General features: G+C 37.8%; 1 protein-coding gene across 3 annotated transcripts in view; it reads right to left on the bottom strand.

Moving 5' to 3' along the window:
• Positions 1-18,229, bottom strand: part of UGGT2 (UDP-glucose glycoprotein glucosyltransferase 2) — a gene marked incomplete at its 5' end in the record, with an annotated part of 753,177 nt that overhangs the window by 268,101 nt on the left and 466,847 nt on the right. For all 3 annotated transcript variants that reach the window (XM_082245311.1, XM_082245312.1, XM_082245313.1), the window contains one exon: positions 15,969-16,100. In XM_082245311.1, coding sequence (XP_082101437.1) covers positions 15,969-16,100 — 132 coding nt within the window. The remainder of the gene's footprint in view (positions 1-15,968; positions 16,101-18,229) is intronic.

The raw sequence follows: 18,229 nt of genomic DNA, 5'->3' as shown, positions 1-18,229 counted from the left end.
TCATTACTAAAGTCTTGTATGTGGTCCCTTAACAACCCCTCCAAAATCTTGCAGACTACAGATGTTAGGCCGACCGGCCTATAGTTACCCGTTCTCTGAAAAGAATGTGACATTTAAGGTAAGTACTACCAGTGCTTACAGAGCAGCACAGATCCAGTTACACAAACTAGCTAGCTATCTCATGACAGTTTACATTTTTTCTGTGGCTCAGAGAATGACAGATTTTTGTGTCAATCCTTCCAGGATACATGGACGAAAAAAAAAAAAAAAAAAAACTATTTAAAAAAGGTACCAATACCTACTAATGTAACTGTTCTAAGAGGAGAAGATTTTTGAGCCTTACCAACTTTTCTTGAGAATTAATTAAGATTTTTGTAGACAAGGCATCTGGCTGAGCAAATCTTAATAAATTATTGAGACTTACCGATGATCGAGGGCAAATATTTTTAATAATAGGAGAGGCCTTGTATGCAATCATTTGAACATCTAAAAAAAGCCCTTATGAATTCAGTATTTCTGATTAATGTAGATCTCTGTCAACCATTTTACATTCAAGTGTATGTGGGCGATGAGAAAATTCCATGAGTTTTTTTTACAAAAATGTGTTAGGAGTGCATTGGACAATGCTACAAGTCAGACACATTGTGAGTTTTGCACCACTTGTTTTGCTAACATCTCAGGTTACACTAAAAGGTGTTCTTACAAAGAAAGGCAAGGGGTGTTAATTCACAAAGATTCACCTATTGACAATTGGATTTTGAAGAGTAAAGCTTGTCAGTTGAAGTGAGAGATAAATATTTCTTGGCTCAAATGACGCAATGTGAGAGACAGAGCCACAGTTGTGTAATTGAACATGAAAGAGTCGCTCCTTTACCTTTTAGTGGAGATTTGTCTTGAGGGAATTTCCCGTGCCAAATAGACGTGGCCAGATATTGGCACAATGGATCGTATGTGATGGGATTTGCTGTTTGGATTCTGGATCAGCATCTTTTGTACAATATACGTTTTCTGGATATATGTCTGCATTGAGAGCTGAACCTGAGGCTGCCTAGTGTGTTTTGCAGTCAGAGAGACAGTGCAAATGTGGATTATTCACTTTCTATTTGGTCCATGACAGGCATGGTTGGTTCGCAAAAATAATCCACTTCAACATGATCAAGTTTCTTTCAGAAATAGAACATATAGGAAAGACCAAAACAAATCAGTGGTCCTTTTGCAAAATTAAAGCAATTTTGAGTGTAGTAGTCAAAAGCATAGGAATCTGATAAGGCTACTACTTTACAAGATTTAATGTTGACACAGGATAAAGCGGGGGACCCTGAAATCTTGTCTCAGTTAGAATCAGTGCAAACAGAGTGGAGATGAAATGTATTGTAAAAACATTGAAGGTAAATTGCTTCCTTATATTTTAACAATAATGGCTAGAACTCTTTTGAAATGGAATAATTCTCTTTTTTGCACATCCAGTACCTGATGGAAGTCAAATTTTGAAATACTAATTTTTAGAGCCCTTTGTCATCAAACTTCTGAGGCTTGTCTTATTTGTTTACAGAACAATCCAAAAGGAAAAAGGTAAATCTAAACTAACAAGAGTACCTAACTAATCTTTTCCACCTGCTAAAGGCAGATACAAGTATGCTCTTGTTGTAGTTGATGTTTTTTTTTATAAATGGATTGAGGTAATTTCAGCAACAAATACAGCTTTAACAACAGCTAAGTTGTTGTGGATTTATGTTAAATTCCATTGAGGTTGGTTTTGGATCATGGAATCAGACAATGGTTCTCAATTTTGTAGGACAGGTAAGAAGAACGTGTGCAATTTTAGGCATTCAGCAAAGTTTTCATGTTTCTTATCTTTAGTATTTAGGTATTGTAGAACGTATGAATTGTACCATTGAGTTTAAAATAGGTTAAAATGAATAAAGAAAAAAGGTAAATAATGGGTGACTCATTTACCTGCTATACTTTCTAGCTTAAGAGCTTCAGTATTTTCTAGTACAGGTTTGTCACCTTTTGAGTTGACGACAGGACGAAGAATGTCTATTCTTTTATCTTTTGAGAGTAGCATACTTCGTTATTTACAACATGTTGTATAGCAAGAAGTGTGGTTGCAAACACTGCAACAACAGGTACAAGAACTTCAGAAGTTTGCTGCCAAATATGGCTAAACCCTTGCTAGATTTAAATAGAAATTATGTTTTGAATATGATTTCTACATCTGAGTATGTCAAGAAATGTATTACGGGAGCTCAAGTTATGGTTAATAATTATAGATCTGAAGGTACCTGGGATGCCAACTGGGAAGGTTCCTATTATTATTCTTAAGGTAATTGGGACTATAATGCATTTTTGTTCAAAGAATGGGTAAACAACGCAGAAAGCACTATGAGCCTAGAATGGTCCATATTAATCAATGAAAATTACTTAGGAAAAACATATAATATTTTTGATAAGAATTTGATACTTGTTTTCATTTTCTTTTAGATATGTATTTAGTTTCTAAGTTTAAAGAAAATTATTTTATTTTTTTCTGGATTTTTGAATTCTGCTATGACCATGAGACATGCACAACTAAACTTCTATTTGTCACTACTTTTTGTTTTTGCCTTCATTATTACTCCCTTTCATTTTTTGGATGGACTTCAACATTTTCCCCATATGGACTTGTATCATAAGAGACATCTGATGTTTCGATCATTATGAGAGGGGGAGTTGAGATGTGATTCTCATATATTCATTTTTTTAATGAATTGTCCGATATAGGAGATTATGAATGTTTACAGCATGACAATTATTTTATTGCTCAGGGTTTATAGGGTAAAACACACTGTGTTGCTTATTCAAATAGAACGGATTATACAGTTATGGGAATATTATGTGTTAAATCTGCTATATTATTCTTGATGGTAGTGACAAGATAGAAGGAAAAATAACTGACTTAGTCCCCGTTCACACTGGGGCGACCTGGTCGCCTGACAGGTCGCCTTCCATAGAGAAGCTGCGGACCCGTTCTAATAGGAGTGACACAAGTCGCTCCGACTTTGAAAAAGGGTCCGGAGCTTCTTTGGGGCGACCCGCGACCCGGAGCGACCTGCATAGACTTCAATGTTATGAAGTCCGTGCCGGCTGCTCCGAGGTCGCGGTGTGAGCAGCGCGCCGCGACCTATGAGGTCGCCCCGGCAAGTAGTGTCGCCCCAGTGTGAACGGGGCCTCAGTGTTGACCTAAAAATCTGATACTTTCTCTTACACAACCTTTGTTACTTTAGTAGATCCTTGGAAGATTGATATCACAGCAACTGCTAATAATAAGGATACTAGTTTAGTTTACATTGTAGCTGTTACATCTAGGTTTCTTAAAGTGATTGTAAAGTCTAGTTTAAAAAAACAAAAAAAAAAAAAAGGGTTATACTTACCTCCTCTGTGCAGTTGGTTTTGCATAGAGCAGCCCGGATCATCCTCTTCTCAGGTCCCTAGTTCCCATCGAGTGCCCCTACAGCAAGCAGCTGTATCACAGCCAATCAGGAGGGAGAGTCCCAGGACGGCTGAGGGACTCATGGACATCGCTGGACAGAGAGGGGGCAAAGGCTGGGGGGGGGACTACTACACACAGAAGGCTTTTTATCTTAAAGCATAGAATGCATTAAGATAAAAAAAACTTCCTGACTTTACAACTCCTTTAAATATGTGTTTACAGAAACACATATTAACCACTTACCGACCGCCTATTGTCGATTTACGTCAGTACTTTGACGGTGAATACTGGGGTTATGCCAACAGATAGCTGCCATAACCCCGGCATTTTTCGAAATGGCGGGCGGTCCTCTTTTAGATAAGGGTGGTTCCAGTGGCAGACTCACTGTGGAATCAACCTTTCAGCAATTTTTAGATCTTTTTGACCCCAGATCTCACAACAAAGAGGTCCTGTCAAGCTTATTTCTATTAGAAGAGATGTTTTTCATTCTTTGTAATAGGAATAAAAAGTTTTAAAATGTGTAAAAATAATAAATAAAATAAATAGGAAAAAAAAAATTAAAAGCACTCTGTCCCCGTTAGCTCGCACGCAGAAGCGAACACATACGCAAGTCCCACCCACATATGTAAATGGTGTTAAAAAAAGGGAGGCATCGCCGCGATCATTAGAGCGAGAGCACTGATTTAAGCCCCAGACCTCCTCTGTAACTCTAAGCTGATAACCTGTGGACATTTTTAAAGTGCCGTCTATGGGGATTTTTAAGTACCAATGTTTGTCGCCATCCCACGAGCGTGCGCAATTTTCAAGCATGACATGTTGGGTATCTATTTACTCGGCGTAACATTGTCTTTCACATTATAGAAAAAATTGGGCTAACTTTACTGTTTTTTTTATTTTTAAATTCAAAAAAGTGAATTTTTTCCAAATAAATTGCGTTTCGAAGACCGCTGCGCAAATACGGTGTGATAAAAAATATTTCAAAGATCTCCATTTTATTCTCTAGGGTCTCTTCTAAAAAAAAATATAGGATTTAATGTGTTCAGAGCTACTGTTGAAATAAATGACACGGACTGTTGAAAAAAAAAAAAGAAAATAGAAAAAAGAGTTGCTTGCTGGCCATAGATAGAATATATACTTATAATTGCTTGGTGTGAAAGATAATGTCTGAAGGCTTAAATTGTACAAATCATTTAGTTATTGAAATTTCCTGGGATGGAAGAGATTTTATTTATTCATTTGTTTATATTATAGAGCAATATGATTTGACATATCAAAGATGTTATTTACTTCTTCCCCACATTGAAATAGGAAAATCGTTATATAAAATGGTCAAAGATGTAAGAGTTTCACAAAAAGTTAAATACATTTATGAAATTAAAGGAAGAAAATATTTGATCATATTACATCATTTGGAAGGAGAACTAACTAAAATTAATAAATATTATAATGATTTTTAGTTTCTCGATGGAAAGAAATAGTTCAATATTTCACAGAAAAATGTCCAGTTTTTTGAGTGCTTATGTACATTATCTGACATACCCAATTTTATTGTATTGTTTGATATAATTTTTTTTTTTTTTTTTTTTTTACAATACAAATAAGATGATCAGAGACATTTCTTATTTAATATAAATGCACCTTATTAGATGTTTATAGTGCATTGAGGGGGATTTGTTAGCGATTTAGAGTTTATTATTTTAAATGATAAAGGTCTCCGAAATATATATGAATGCTATAATGTAATATTTACATTTTTGCTATTTTGCTATGTATGTATTGATATTCTGACCCCTCTCATGTGGCCTGGTATGGTTCATAAAGGGGGGTGCTCGCTGGTCCCTGCCCCCCCCCCCCCCCTGCTGGCCTGCATGCTCACATAAGTGTCCGGTAGAGATTTTGGGGGGACCCCAAGTCATTTTTTTTTAAATTTTGGCGTGCCTATTTTTTTTTTCTAATTTTTTTAATAGAAGGCAATTATTTTGTTTACATTCAGCTGTCAGCGGGTAAACTTACTGACAGCTGGAGTTTGCTGGCCCACTCCTTAACAGCAGCTATTCTTCATACAGAATTCAGATCAGTTGATCAATTAGAATTCTAATTGTTCTGAAAATGTGGAGTTCCTTAGAAAATTAATAAACAAAATGAAACTAAACAAAACGAGGGGAATTCTGAAATAACTCGACAAAACAAAATTAGTACCCAAATTAATCTATCCGAAACGGATAGATTACAGGCTGCCTGCAGAGAACTACAGGAGGGGGCAGAGACCAGATCTGTTTCCCTGCACAAGGAGAGAGGGCAGCAGTGACCTTCATTACAGCAGTGAGTCTTCATTACAAGGAGCTCCTGCACGGAGGTGAAGTTTCACACTGAATGACTGCATGGATGTGGAAATAAAAAAAACACAAAGCACACCAAGATTCAAAGGACAAATAAAAGACAAATGTATGTAGATGATATTTACTTATCCCAGAGTTATTCAGGTTTTCTGAAACTTGTTTTTGATATTGACACTAAGATTGTTGACCTTCTAATGCACCTTATGCAAATATCTAATTCTTCACTTGAAATTACTCAATATGCTGTGCTGCTATGGCTATTTTAGTGGTTTTTGTAGCATAAATATCTAGAATGATGATCATGCGCTGTTTTAAGAGAAGCCAGGCTTCCCCAATTCATATGCTAACTAACTCATTTGGTTTCATGGAGCATGGAACAGCAAAATGATGGTGGCAAAGGTGGGGGGGGGGGGCAAAGGGCTTGAAGACAGCCATGTGCTGAGGACACAAAGGAACTGGTAGTTTTAAAGGACTCAAAGAAGCAGTCTGAAAGAGATCCTGGAAGATGACTTCATCATAAAGAAAGACGGAAAATAGGTATGCTATCTGCGGATAACACTAAATCTACAATTCAAGTTAAGCAACTTTAAGGGCATCCCTCTTGCATACATATATTAATTCTAATTTGCTGGGAAGGGTAGATAGCTTGTGCATGTGTATATTGTACACATATTTTGTGATACTTTGTATGCCTTGAATTGTTTTTACTACCATTGTATACAGTTTTTATTTTTAGTAAAACACTTTGATATATTACAGAGGTTCATATGCTTCCTTGCATTTACTGCAAAAAAAACTTAAAAGACGCAAGGCAAAACACATGCAAATCTCTGTTTACACTTACATGCCTACTTTACTTCACTGAGGTGGAAGACTGATATCACCTTAGGAACAAAAGCGGGCCTTGGGCACAAAACTACTTTGACCATGTGAACAATAAGGAATGGATCCTTACAAGAGAGCCACATCAGACTGACCCGACAGCCACCAAGAAGTCTACCTTGCAGGAAAGATCATCCAATGGGAGTTCCCCGATAAGCTCAAAGAGTGGTTGCTGCAAAGCAGAGAGAACCAAATTAAGGAACCAATGAAACAAAGGGGTAATGCAAGGGTATTTGATCTGAGAACCCTTAAAGGAATATTAAAGCCAGAGGTTTTTAGAAAAGAATGGACAAGGATGAAACTTGTAACCTTAAGAGTGCCTAATGTCACTTTCTGATACAATCCTGATTCTAGGAAGGCCAGAATGTGAGGCATAGGAAACTCTCTGGGGTTGAAGTGCCTGTGTTCACGGCAAAGTGTTGTAATGTGAGAATTATAATATTGGAGATTTCTCTGCCCCCCAAGACCTGGGCTTCAACAACCATGCCATTAAAGCCATGACTGAGAAATAGGATGGAATAGAGGGCTTTAAGAATACAGGTCTGGCCAGTTTGAAAGAGGCTAGAAGTCTGAGTAAGTCTGTGTATCAGTATTCCCTAGGCCAGTTTGGTGCAATGAGAATCGCTGGTTTCTTCTTTTGCTCTATCATGCAGAGAGGGTAAGGCAGAATTTGCACACAAGGAAAGGCATAAATTAGCCTGAGTTGAGTCCAAGGGGTTTTCAGAAAACCCAATGCCAGTGCTAAAGAACCTTTGGTCTAGGCCACAAAGAGGAGTGACTTTTTGATGAACCTGGAAACTAGGATATTCACATTTGGAGTCTCCAGTTTCTGAAATATCAAGTTGAAGATGTTAGGGTGAAGAACCAGTGATGACTGAGGTAATCATCCTTTCGACTATCCACTACTAAGATGTGAACAGCAGAAATCACTAGAGATGGTCAGGCTTTCTTCCTTTAAGGCTGCATGAATGCTGGTACCCCCTGACTATTGATTTCACCCACAGTCATGGCACAGTGTGGCTGCACCCTTATCTGGTGTCCCTGAAGAAGGGGGATTCAACGGTGCAAGGCCATTTTTATTGCTCTAAGCTGCAAGATGTTGATGGGAAGTGTGTCTTCCTTGGGTGAGAAATTTTCTTGAATTGTGAGGGATTGGAGCACTCCTCTTCAATCTGAGCGGTATGGTAGGAATGACTTCCCCATTGTCAAGGTTGGGTTGGAAATCCAACAAGCTAGGGAGTTTCTTGCTTGACTGGACAGAAGTATAGGGAGGTATTGTGTTGAAGAGGCCCTAAAGGGAATTAGGTGAATGGAACAGCCTTTAACCATCTCTGGACCGGAAGGATTTGCCCCCTTAATGACTAGGCCATTTTTTGCGATTTGGCACTGCGTTGCTTAAATGGACAATTGCGCGGTCGTGCAATGCTGTACCCAAAAAAAAATGGTTGTCCTTTTTTCCCACAAATCAAGCCTTCTTTTGGTGGTATTTGATCACCTGTGCGATTTTTATTGTTTGCACTATAAACAAAAAAAAAAAGCGACAATTCTGAAAAAAAAAAAAAAAACAATCATTTTCAATTTCTGCTATAATATTCCCCCCCCCCCCCCCCCAAAATGTAAACATTTTTTTTTTTTTTTTTTTTTACATTTTAGGCCAATTTGTTTTCTGCTACATATTTTTGGTAAAAAAAAAGAAAATTAGCAATAAGCATATTTTGATTGGTTTGCCCAAAAGTTATCGCGTCTACTAACTACGGGAAAGATGTATGTAATTTGTATTGTTTTATACTAGTAATGGCGGCGATCTGCGACTTTTTGTGGGACTGTGACATTGTGGCGAAAAGATCGGACCCCTAATTGACATTTTTGACACTTTTAGGGGGACTAGTGACATTACTACAGTAATCAGTGCTAAAAATATGCACTGTTACTGTAATAATGACACTGGCAGGGAAGGGGTTAACATTATGGGTCATCAGGGGTTAAATGTGTACCTAGGGGTGTGTTTCTAACTGTATGGGGGCGGGGCTTCTGAAATGATAGAGACCTGTGATCCCACATAGAAGGATCACAGGCACTCTGTGATCATTCCAGAGAAAAGAACGTTTAGCTGTGTTTACAAAAGCTGCCCGTCCTCTCTCAGCGGGGAGCAATTGCGGGCGGCAGGTGGCAATCGGACGTGCATTGGAGTCCTCATTTACATATATATATTTATATTTATATATATTTATATATGGCCATATATTAGGGTGTTTGTTCAAAGATCGTGGTTGAGGCTACAACCACGATCCTGGTACCATTTTCTTCAAAAAGCAATTTCCTATCAGGTAAAAGTGATCGGAGCAGCTTTTCAGCTGCTTGATCACTTTTACAGGTGGCGGAAGGGGGCCCTGACAGGTAGCATTAGCTGCTGGACACAGAGCGAGACGAACTGACGTTGTTTCTCCCCCTCTGTCAGATCAGAAACTGGAAGTGACGAGGATCTTGTCACTTCCGGTTTCAGTTTGTTTACAAACGGTTTCCAGGTTATAAAGCATCTGATCAAACCGATCTTGGTTTAATCAGATGCTTTGGATGCCAGAGGAGAGATATGGGGTCTAAAAGAGCCTAGATCTCGTCATAAAGAGGACCTGTTATGGCCCATGCTATCACAAAAGATGGAGATCATTTATAGGTACATTGTAAAAAAAAAAATACATTCAAATAAAATAAATATTAAAATGTAAAAAAAAAAGTGTCTCCATCCCCCCCCCCCCCCCCCCCGTGCGCATTGGTTCCACAAGCAAATGTAAACAGAGATTGCACAACACATATGAGGTATGCATAAATGTATGTATGCGAGAATGTCAGATTGAGAGCAATAATTCTAGTGCCAGACCTCCTGTGTAACTGTAAAGGCTCTTAAAGCATCGCCCATGGAGATTTTTAGGTACTGCAGTTTATTGTCTTTCCACTAGCGTATGCAGTTTTAAAGTGTGACATGCTAGGTATCCATTTACTCAGTGTAAGATCATCTTTACAATTCCAATTCTAGAAAAGCTGAGACGCTGTGTAAAATATACATAACAAAATGCAATAATTTGCAAATCTCATAAACTCATGTTTTATTCACAATAGAAAATAAAGAACATTAAAGGTTTAAACTAAGAAATTAGATAATTTTAACGTTAATGGCAACATGTCTCAAAAAAATTGGAAAGGGGGCCATGTTTACCACGGTGTAGCACCCCTTCATTTAACAACACTCTGTACACAGCTGGGAACTGAGGAGACCAGTTGTTGTAGTTTTGGGAGAGGACTGTTGTCCCATTCTTGCATGATAAATAATTCTAATTGCTCAACAGTCCTGGGTCTACTTTGTTGCATTTTTATTTTCAAGATGCACCAAATGATTTCAAACGGTAAAAGGTCTGGACTGCAGGCAGGCCAGTTAAGCATCCAGTTAAGCCATGCTGTTGTCATAGATGCAATATGCAGTTTAGCATTGTCCTGCTGAAGAATCTTAAGCTTTCCCTGAAAAAGATGTCATCTAGATAGGAGCATATGTTTCTCTAACATCTGAATAAATCATTAAGCATTGATGGTACCATCAGGGCTGCAGGATTTTGAACTGTGCACTGATAACAAGCTGGAAAGGTTGTTCTTTTTAGCCTAGAGCAGGGATCCTCAAACTACGGCCCTCCAGCTGTTGCAGAACTACACATCCCATGAGGCATTGTAAAACTCTGACATTCACAGACATGACTAGGCATGATGGGAATTGTAGTTCCTGAACAACTGGAGGGCCATAGTTTGAAGACGCCTGGCCTAGAGGATGCCAATTGCTGACGTAAAATTTAACATTTCAAATCGTCTGACCACAGAACAGCTTTTCGACTTGCAACAGACCATTTTAAGTGCGCTTTGGCCCAGAGAAGATGGCAATGTTTCTGCATTATGGTCAGATATGGCTTGTTTTTTGCAAGACAGAGCTTTAACTTGCATTTTTGGATGGCACAGTGAACTGTGTTCACAGACAGTGATTTTTCTACGTATTCTTGAGCCCATGCAGTGATGTCCATCACAGAACCATGATTGTATTTAATGTAGTGACGTCTATGGACCCGAAGATCATGGGCCTCCAATATTGCATCTCGGTCTTGCCCCTCGCACATAGAATATTTCTCCAGATTCTCAGAATTTTTGTGATGATAGTATGTACTGTAGATTATGATATATTTAATTTTTGCATTAAGAGACTTTCTGATATTGTTCAACAATTTTTAGATGCAGCTTTTCACAGATTGGTAATCCTTTGCTCAACTTTACTTCTGAGACACTCTGTGGTAATCCTTTGCTCAACTTTACTTCTGAGACACTCTGACTTTCTAAGAAGCTCTTTTTATAACTCTGTGGTCTACATTAGCAAGAGGGTTCTGCTCTCTAAATTCACTGTACTGGAACATGTGGTGGCTGTGCAGGCCCAAGCAGCCTTACAAACTCAAGCTCTTGAGTCACAGGATACTCCAAGTCTTTTAATTTAGCACCAAATAGCATGTGCACACCACTGCTAAATTACAACTCCTCATCAAGAGCCAGATAGATAGGGGTTCAGAAAAAGTAAAACAGCAACATTTCCCTTGAAGCAGCCCACTTTAGAACAATGAAGAGAAAGACTATCCTATGTGTCTGTGAAGTACATAAGCCTAGAATAAAGGAAATTATAACTCTTACACAAAATGGCCATTTACCTGCAGATGCTACTGTAGAAGCACCATATAGGTAGTCTTAGTGCTTAAATAGAGAAACCTCAACCTAGAAGAAGCCTGCTAGTAGCTCAAGAGAAATAGCAGCAGAGATAGGGACAGAAAAACTACTTCAGCTCTGGACCGATAGCGCCATAAGGAGGCCCTGAACATACCTGCCTGACCTGAACAGTGGAGTCCTGTGTGAACTGGAACACCACTGGGTAGTCACTGCCATGCGCATAGGATTGTTGCAGAGAAAACACCAGTCTAGATAATGAACTGCAAATCTGTGTTGTTTGGCTAACTGGAAAACGTTGCAGGAAATCCATATCTGACCTAAGTCTACAAGCAGCTGTAGATGACTGGGGAGAGTTTAATAAAGATATGTGCATTCTCCTAAAGACACTTGTGGGCAGGATTAGCCCGTGCTGAGCATTTTTTTTTCTAGTGTTCATTTCTCACATAGTCAGCTGTTACATACCTAGTTGGTGAGCCTGACTTGCAGAGAAAGACCTTTCGTACAGCTCCAGCTCAGGGGCCACTGATAGTGGAACAGTAACCATGAGAGTCTATGATCAGTCCAGTATAGTAGCTGACACTTCACTGGAAGAATTCCATGGGAAGGAACAGCTGGCAGATTGGAAGCAGACAGGCTGGAACAGTGTACGGGCCAACGACAGGCTGTGGATGTGCAGCAGGAAGCAGGAGCCAGAAGATGGCCTGCTGGACTGAAGGAGCTGTAGCAGGCTAGAAGAGTTTGATGCTGGGTCAGACAAGCCGGGTCAGTAACAGGTGGGCAGATCAGGCATAGATGGCAGAAAGAAAAATGGTCAGGTTAGAGGCCAATGTCAGCAATGGTGGAATGGATCAGGCAAGAGAGGAAGGTAGAGGCAGAATCTAGGGACAAACCGAGGTCAGGGCAGGTAGCAGACAATAATGGTCAGGAGCAAGCCAGGTCACGACCAAAGATCTGGCACAAGAATCAGAAACACATTCACAGAACACTGTATACCAAACAGCAATGAGCCAGTGCTAAAGCCCTGTTTAAAAAGGGCATTTGACTCCAGTATTGGTGACAAGTGCATGCCTAGGTAAGCCTATGCACAGGTGGGTGAGCATCTATTCACATCTGTTCAGCCAGGTACTGACCTGAGCATGCTCACATGTATGAGGCTGGAAACCCCATCTGTACTATGGATATGCCTTCCCTAACAGCAGCAGTACAGGCAGTCTAAGAATTCCTGTGTCTCTCAATGGACGAGAAAGAAAACTTAAGCTTCTAATGCATTTGTACAAAAGCCCCAAGGCTTCTTACAGGCTGCACTAATGCCATGCTTTTCCAGGGCGACAAAAGTGCATGGAAACTATTCCTCATTAAATTCTATGAAACTGTGCATCTTCAGTGCAGTTTTTCAAAAATGTACCAAAAAGGCACCTTCCATTGAAAGTCCATGGGAACACACCAAAATCGCAATAGTGAGATGGAGCCCTTAGGCTGCGCAAAAGTGCACTGGTGGGAAATAGTCCGTAGTCATAGCTATTTGTGGGGAAAAGGGAGGTAAAATGGCGCTGTCAGGCTAATAAATAGGAAATATAAATATGTCTTATAAGTGCACTGGTGATAAAGTGAATAAAAAATCAAGGTATATAAAACCTAATATGGTGACTCCTTAAAAAGTGTAAATATGTTTAAAAGAAATTAGTAAAGAAATATATATATATATATTATCGTGGTAAATAAGTGAATAAGAAAATTAAGATATAAATAATTATTGAAAATCAATTCAGTGTGTGATCTTAAAGGTGTATATATGATTTCATACAAAATACATTAGATAAATAAAGTGATGTTTTCAATATCCTCCATAAATAATTAAGGTGCTAATTAATCAAATATATATTGTGCTGGTGAGCCAAACAATAAATAGCTTTGTATAAATCTGTACACGATCAATTCATAAATAGTGTCCCAGCAATTTAAATAACATAAATAAATAAATAAATGTAAAAAGAATATATATATATATATATATAAGAATATATAGAAAAATTGTCCATATAAATAGCCATATAAATAGCCAAATATTAAATGGTGCTGCAAATATAATTGAGTCCCAAGATGGGAAACGCAAATTTAGAAAGCACATAATTTATTAATTCCATATTGCTTTTCCTATTAATTATGTTCATTATCCTACATGCCAATTAAAGTATAATATATCTATGTAAATTAGGACATTTAAAATTAGGAGGAAATTAAAGTTAATACGCATTATTTAAAACATCACATCCACTATTTATGTAAAGGTTGTAGTACAATAAATGAATTTTGTAGTTGGTCCAGATTTATATATAAAGATGATTAAATGTAGTTTCCAATTTATAGATGCGATATAAACGCGCCTCCTTTAAAATAAATTTAAAGCATACTATTTATGGTATTTTATAGAATGTTTTTTATAAAATATTCTTCCCGTTAATTAAATTTAATGATTTTTATATATTTTTGTTTTACTACCTTAAAACTGCACGGATGCACCTTTAATGGACCCGGTCCAATTATATTTATTTCTAGTATCCATTTACTTATCGTTAAGATATCTCCAATCAGTAATTAAAAATGAAGTTGTTTTTATATTTAATTCTATATAAATTTTTAGTATTTATTTATCGTTTACATTCCATCATGCCTTTTTAAATATATAACTGTTCTGTTAGTATTTATATATCGTACCTTCTTTCACTATTGCTAGACATCTCAATTCCACTTAGTAACAGATGATGCTTGACATTTTAACCAATAGAATTTATGTCCGTTTTATCCTTTTTAAATGTTAAATATGTCCTTGCCCGGCAACTCATGACGCGCCGAAAAGGTTTTTTTCCTATTGGCGGCCATGGAGTTCGCAATTAACGTTGCCCGGCAACCAGGAAGTATAACACTGGGCGGACCTGACGTGACCATACGCTGCTCCTGATGACGTCATTGATGACGAAACGCGTAGAGCGTGGTTACGTCAGTTCCGCTTCCTGTTGACTGAGACGCACATCCGGCCGGTGGAACGCACCGCGTCCCGGAACTACCGCTACACGAGGGTGTTGCGGTCCCTAGGACATACATGCACCGTTTTTCTGTTAATGAATGTGAGTATTGTAAATTTATATGAATAAAGCACTTATTTTTTGCAATACTTCACTATTGGAGCCCCTTTTTTCTTTCCTCATCCGGATCTCTCAAATATATTGGAGTACTTTAAGAGGAGGGATTTCTCATCAATTTTCCCCTGGAGAAAAATACAGCATATGAAGTCGGGATTAAGTGGATTACTAGCCAGCCTTCGGAGGGACCTTTGAGAGTCACCCCAAACGCTGATTACCCCTGTGGGGGTACCACCATCTGGTGAGTGCGGGAGTAATAGGAGGGGAGCACTTATTCCTGTATTGAGCACCCCCATCAGTCTGGAACTCCTGGAATCCATTTTTTCCTGTTAAATCCCCGCTTCGTTTCCCATCTTGGGACTCAATTATATTTGCAGCACCATTTAATATTTGGCTATTTATATGGACAATTTTTCTATATATTCTTTTTACATTTATTTATTTATTTATGTTATTTAAATTGCTGGGACACTATTTATGAATTGATCGTGTACAGATTTATACAAAGCTATTTATTGTTTGGCTCACCAGCACAATATATATTTGATTAATTAGCACCTTAATTATTTATGGAGGATATTGAAAACATCACTTTATTTATCTAATGTATTTTGTATGAAATCATATATACACCTTTAAGATCACACACTGAATTGATTTTCAATAATTATTTATATCTTAATTTTCTTATTCACTTATTTACCACGATAATATATACATATATTTCTTTACTAATTTCTTTTAAACATATTTACACTTTTTAAGGAGTCACCATATTAGGTTTTATATACCTTGATTTTTTATTCACTTTATCACCAGTGCACTTATAAGACATATTTATATTTCCTATTTATTAGCCTGACAGCGCCATTTTACCTCCCTTTTCCCCACATTCACTAAATATAGTTATCTATATTTTTGAGGTAGGCTGCAGTCATTTATTTACTTAATTCCTCCAATAGCGCGGAAATTTTTCCCCTATAGTCATAGCTATTTAGTGCACAGAGATAAACTTTGGGTGTGGTCAGGGTTAGAGCAGAGCGCATGCTTTTTGCTGGCTTAAATTGTTATTTTAACTGTAGACAACCATACGCCCGCTAGAAACAGAAGAGTTTAGGGACTGGGGAAAACATAAAACTTTCCAAAGTACATTAAAGGCCTGCCAGCGATGACTAATGCATATAATAAGCACATAATATATGTGTCAGTGGTAGGTTTAGTAATAAGTAGGCAGCCTTAATGGAACCACAGTCGAGGCATAGAGAAAAGGAAGGCGTTAACACTCTGGGCCTCACAGAACAGGTAAGTGATATTTAAAATTAAATAAAAGATGTAAAAAGTCACATTATAACTAGAGAGCAGTGCGCCTAATCTACATAACAATCTTACCCGTCCGTTACTGATCACAGCCATTTGGCCAGGCAATAATTTGAGAACTTCCCGACAATATAGCTCTTGAGTCTGAAGTATGTCCAATCCAAGTGTATTATACTTTTTCTCAAAGACATCACCATCCATTTCCTGAAAAAAAAGGAACAATAAATGTTCATAAGATGCTGCTAAAAAGTAAAATAAGTGTTCACAGCAAAGCTGTGTTTCTACAGCATGATGACAGTCAGTATATAAAAAGGGCAGAGATGTCTAAAGATGTGTTTTTCAATGAAGCTATACTGTAAGTTATAATTATTGTGCTTTAACCCCTCCATGTATTATACAGTGAACAAAATTATAAAAAAGCGCAACACTTTTGTTTTTGCCCCATTTTTTATGAGCTGAACTCAAAGATCTAAGACGTTTTCTATGTACACAAAAAGCCTATTTCTCTAAAATATTGTTCACAAATCTGGCTAAATCTGTGTTAGTGAGCACTTCTGCTTTGCTGAGATAATCCATTCACCTCACAGGTTTGGCATATCAAGATGCTGATTAGACAGCATGATTATTGCACAGGTGTGCCTTAGGCTGACCACAATAAAGGGCCACTCTAAAATGTGCAGTTTTACTGTATTGGGGGGTCCAAAAACCAGTCAGTATCTGGTGTAACCGCAAATTTGTTTCATTTGTCCAATTTCTTTTGGTTCCTTGAAAAAGGAGGATAGCTATTCTTAAAAGCTGTAATTCTTAAACCCTTCCCTTGGATTTGGATGTACATACCCTCAAATTAAACCTGAGTGTGTGCCCATCAGCCGATATCCATTATATGACTATAGCTTGAATAGGTTTTGGTAAATACCTGAAAAGAACTAAAAATGTGTATGTGTCCAAATATATATGGACTTAACTGTATGTATTAATAGGTATCAAATGTTTTAGAATAGTAGCTATAGAGTCCCCAACCTTGTTATGCATAACCCTCCAGCTATCCAAATGTAAGTCCTGGAGGAGCTTCCTAACATGTTTTAATGTCCGAAAGGAAAATGTTTTTTCCCTGAAGAAGGAATCTATGTTAAGGTCTAGTGTTAGATTACAAAGTCTCCCCCCCTAATAACACCAAGCCTACGCGGAATTCTGCCAATTTCTTCAGGGTGGAGGAAATGAAATTAACAGTCTGCGAGTTGGGGCATAGAGATTCACCACAGTGTATCAAACCCATAAGAAAGAGAAACTGGCCTTCCAGAACAGACAAAAGTGACACAAAGGAGAAATGGATATCTTTTGTGTACAGCAATGGTGACTCTCCTTTGGGGATGGGAGAGCAACTATGGTAGCATTTGCCAAACACAGCTAGCAGTAAATGTGCCATGGATGTGGAAAATAAGTATCTTCTGGAATGGGACAATATCCAGTCAGGTTACACATTTCCTGCCACAACTGTCCCTGCTTCTGAGAGGAGTAGAGCCACTGTACATTTTAAGACAATATTTTTCTGCCTGGAGGTTATGGTGTAAGTTCATTAATTCAAGCATCATTGCATCAATTTCTAAAGTAAGTAAAATAAAATCAACACATGGCATTCCGTATATTCAAAAAGAAGCACTGTTATATTTTAATAGATATTATTCCCTCTCCTAAAAAACATATATCTATAGTGCAGGGTCTATACCTTATCTTGTAGTTGAACTAAAACCCTTTTATAGATGTAGAGGGTAGATAAAATAAACATATAAGCTTATATAAAATATCTAAAACACTATTAGTGTAAGGTTTATGGTCCTAACCTCTACCCACAAGTGCATATGCATATAAATCCGTGACAATTCTAACACAATACATACATATGAAAGATTTAGCCTTAATAAGGCCAGCTACAGCGCTTGCTGAATAAAACCCTAGTGGTGAAATAAAGTAATGGTTCACTAAATTGACAAATTAGAAAATACAAATAATATATGACAAGTGAAAAATATCAGTGACTTTTACAAATAAGGATAATCCAAATTAATCAATATAAAATAATAATAAAGATATAATCCTATATTAAAAAAGAATAGCGCACACATGCAAAAGAAATGACTATCAAATATGGAGACAATCCATAAATAAAAATGGGGATTTAGTCCCACCATATGGCCATATCGTGCTCAAGCCCACCACTGCGTCAAAGTACCCCATTATCAGTGGGTCCTACACTATCCATAAAAAAGGGGTGAATCCAGCCTCTCTAACCCTTGGAGACAACACTCCTTGCTGGGATAGATGTGCTAATGCAC

The sequence above is a fragment of the Pelophylax lessonae genome (genome assembly GCF_965119305.1).
Source record: "Pelophylax lessonae genome assembly, chromosome: 2".
NCBI classification, from domain to species: domain Eukaryota; kingdom Metazoa; phylum Chordata; class Amphibia; order Anura; family Ranidae; genus Pelophylax; species Pelophylax lessonae.
Note: the sequence above shows the minus strand (reverse complement) of the source record. Positions and strands in the feature narration are given on the sequence as shown.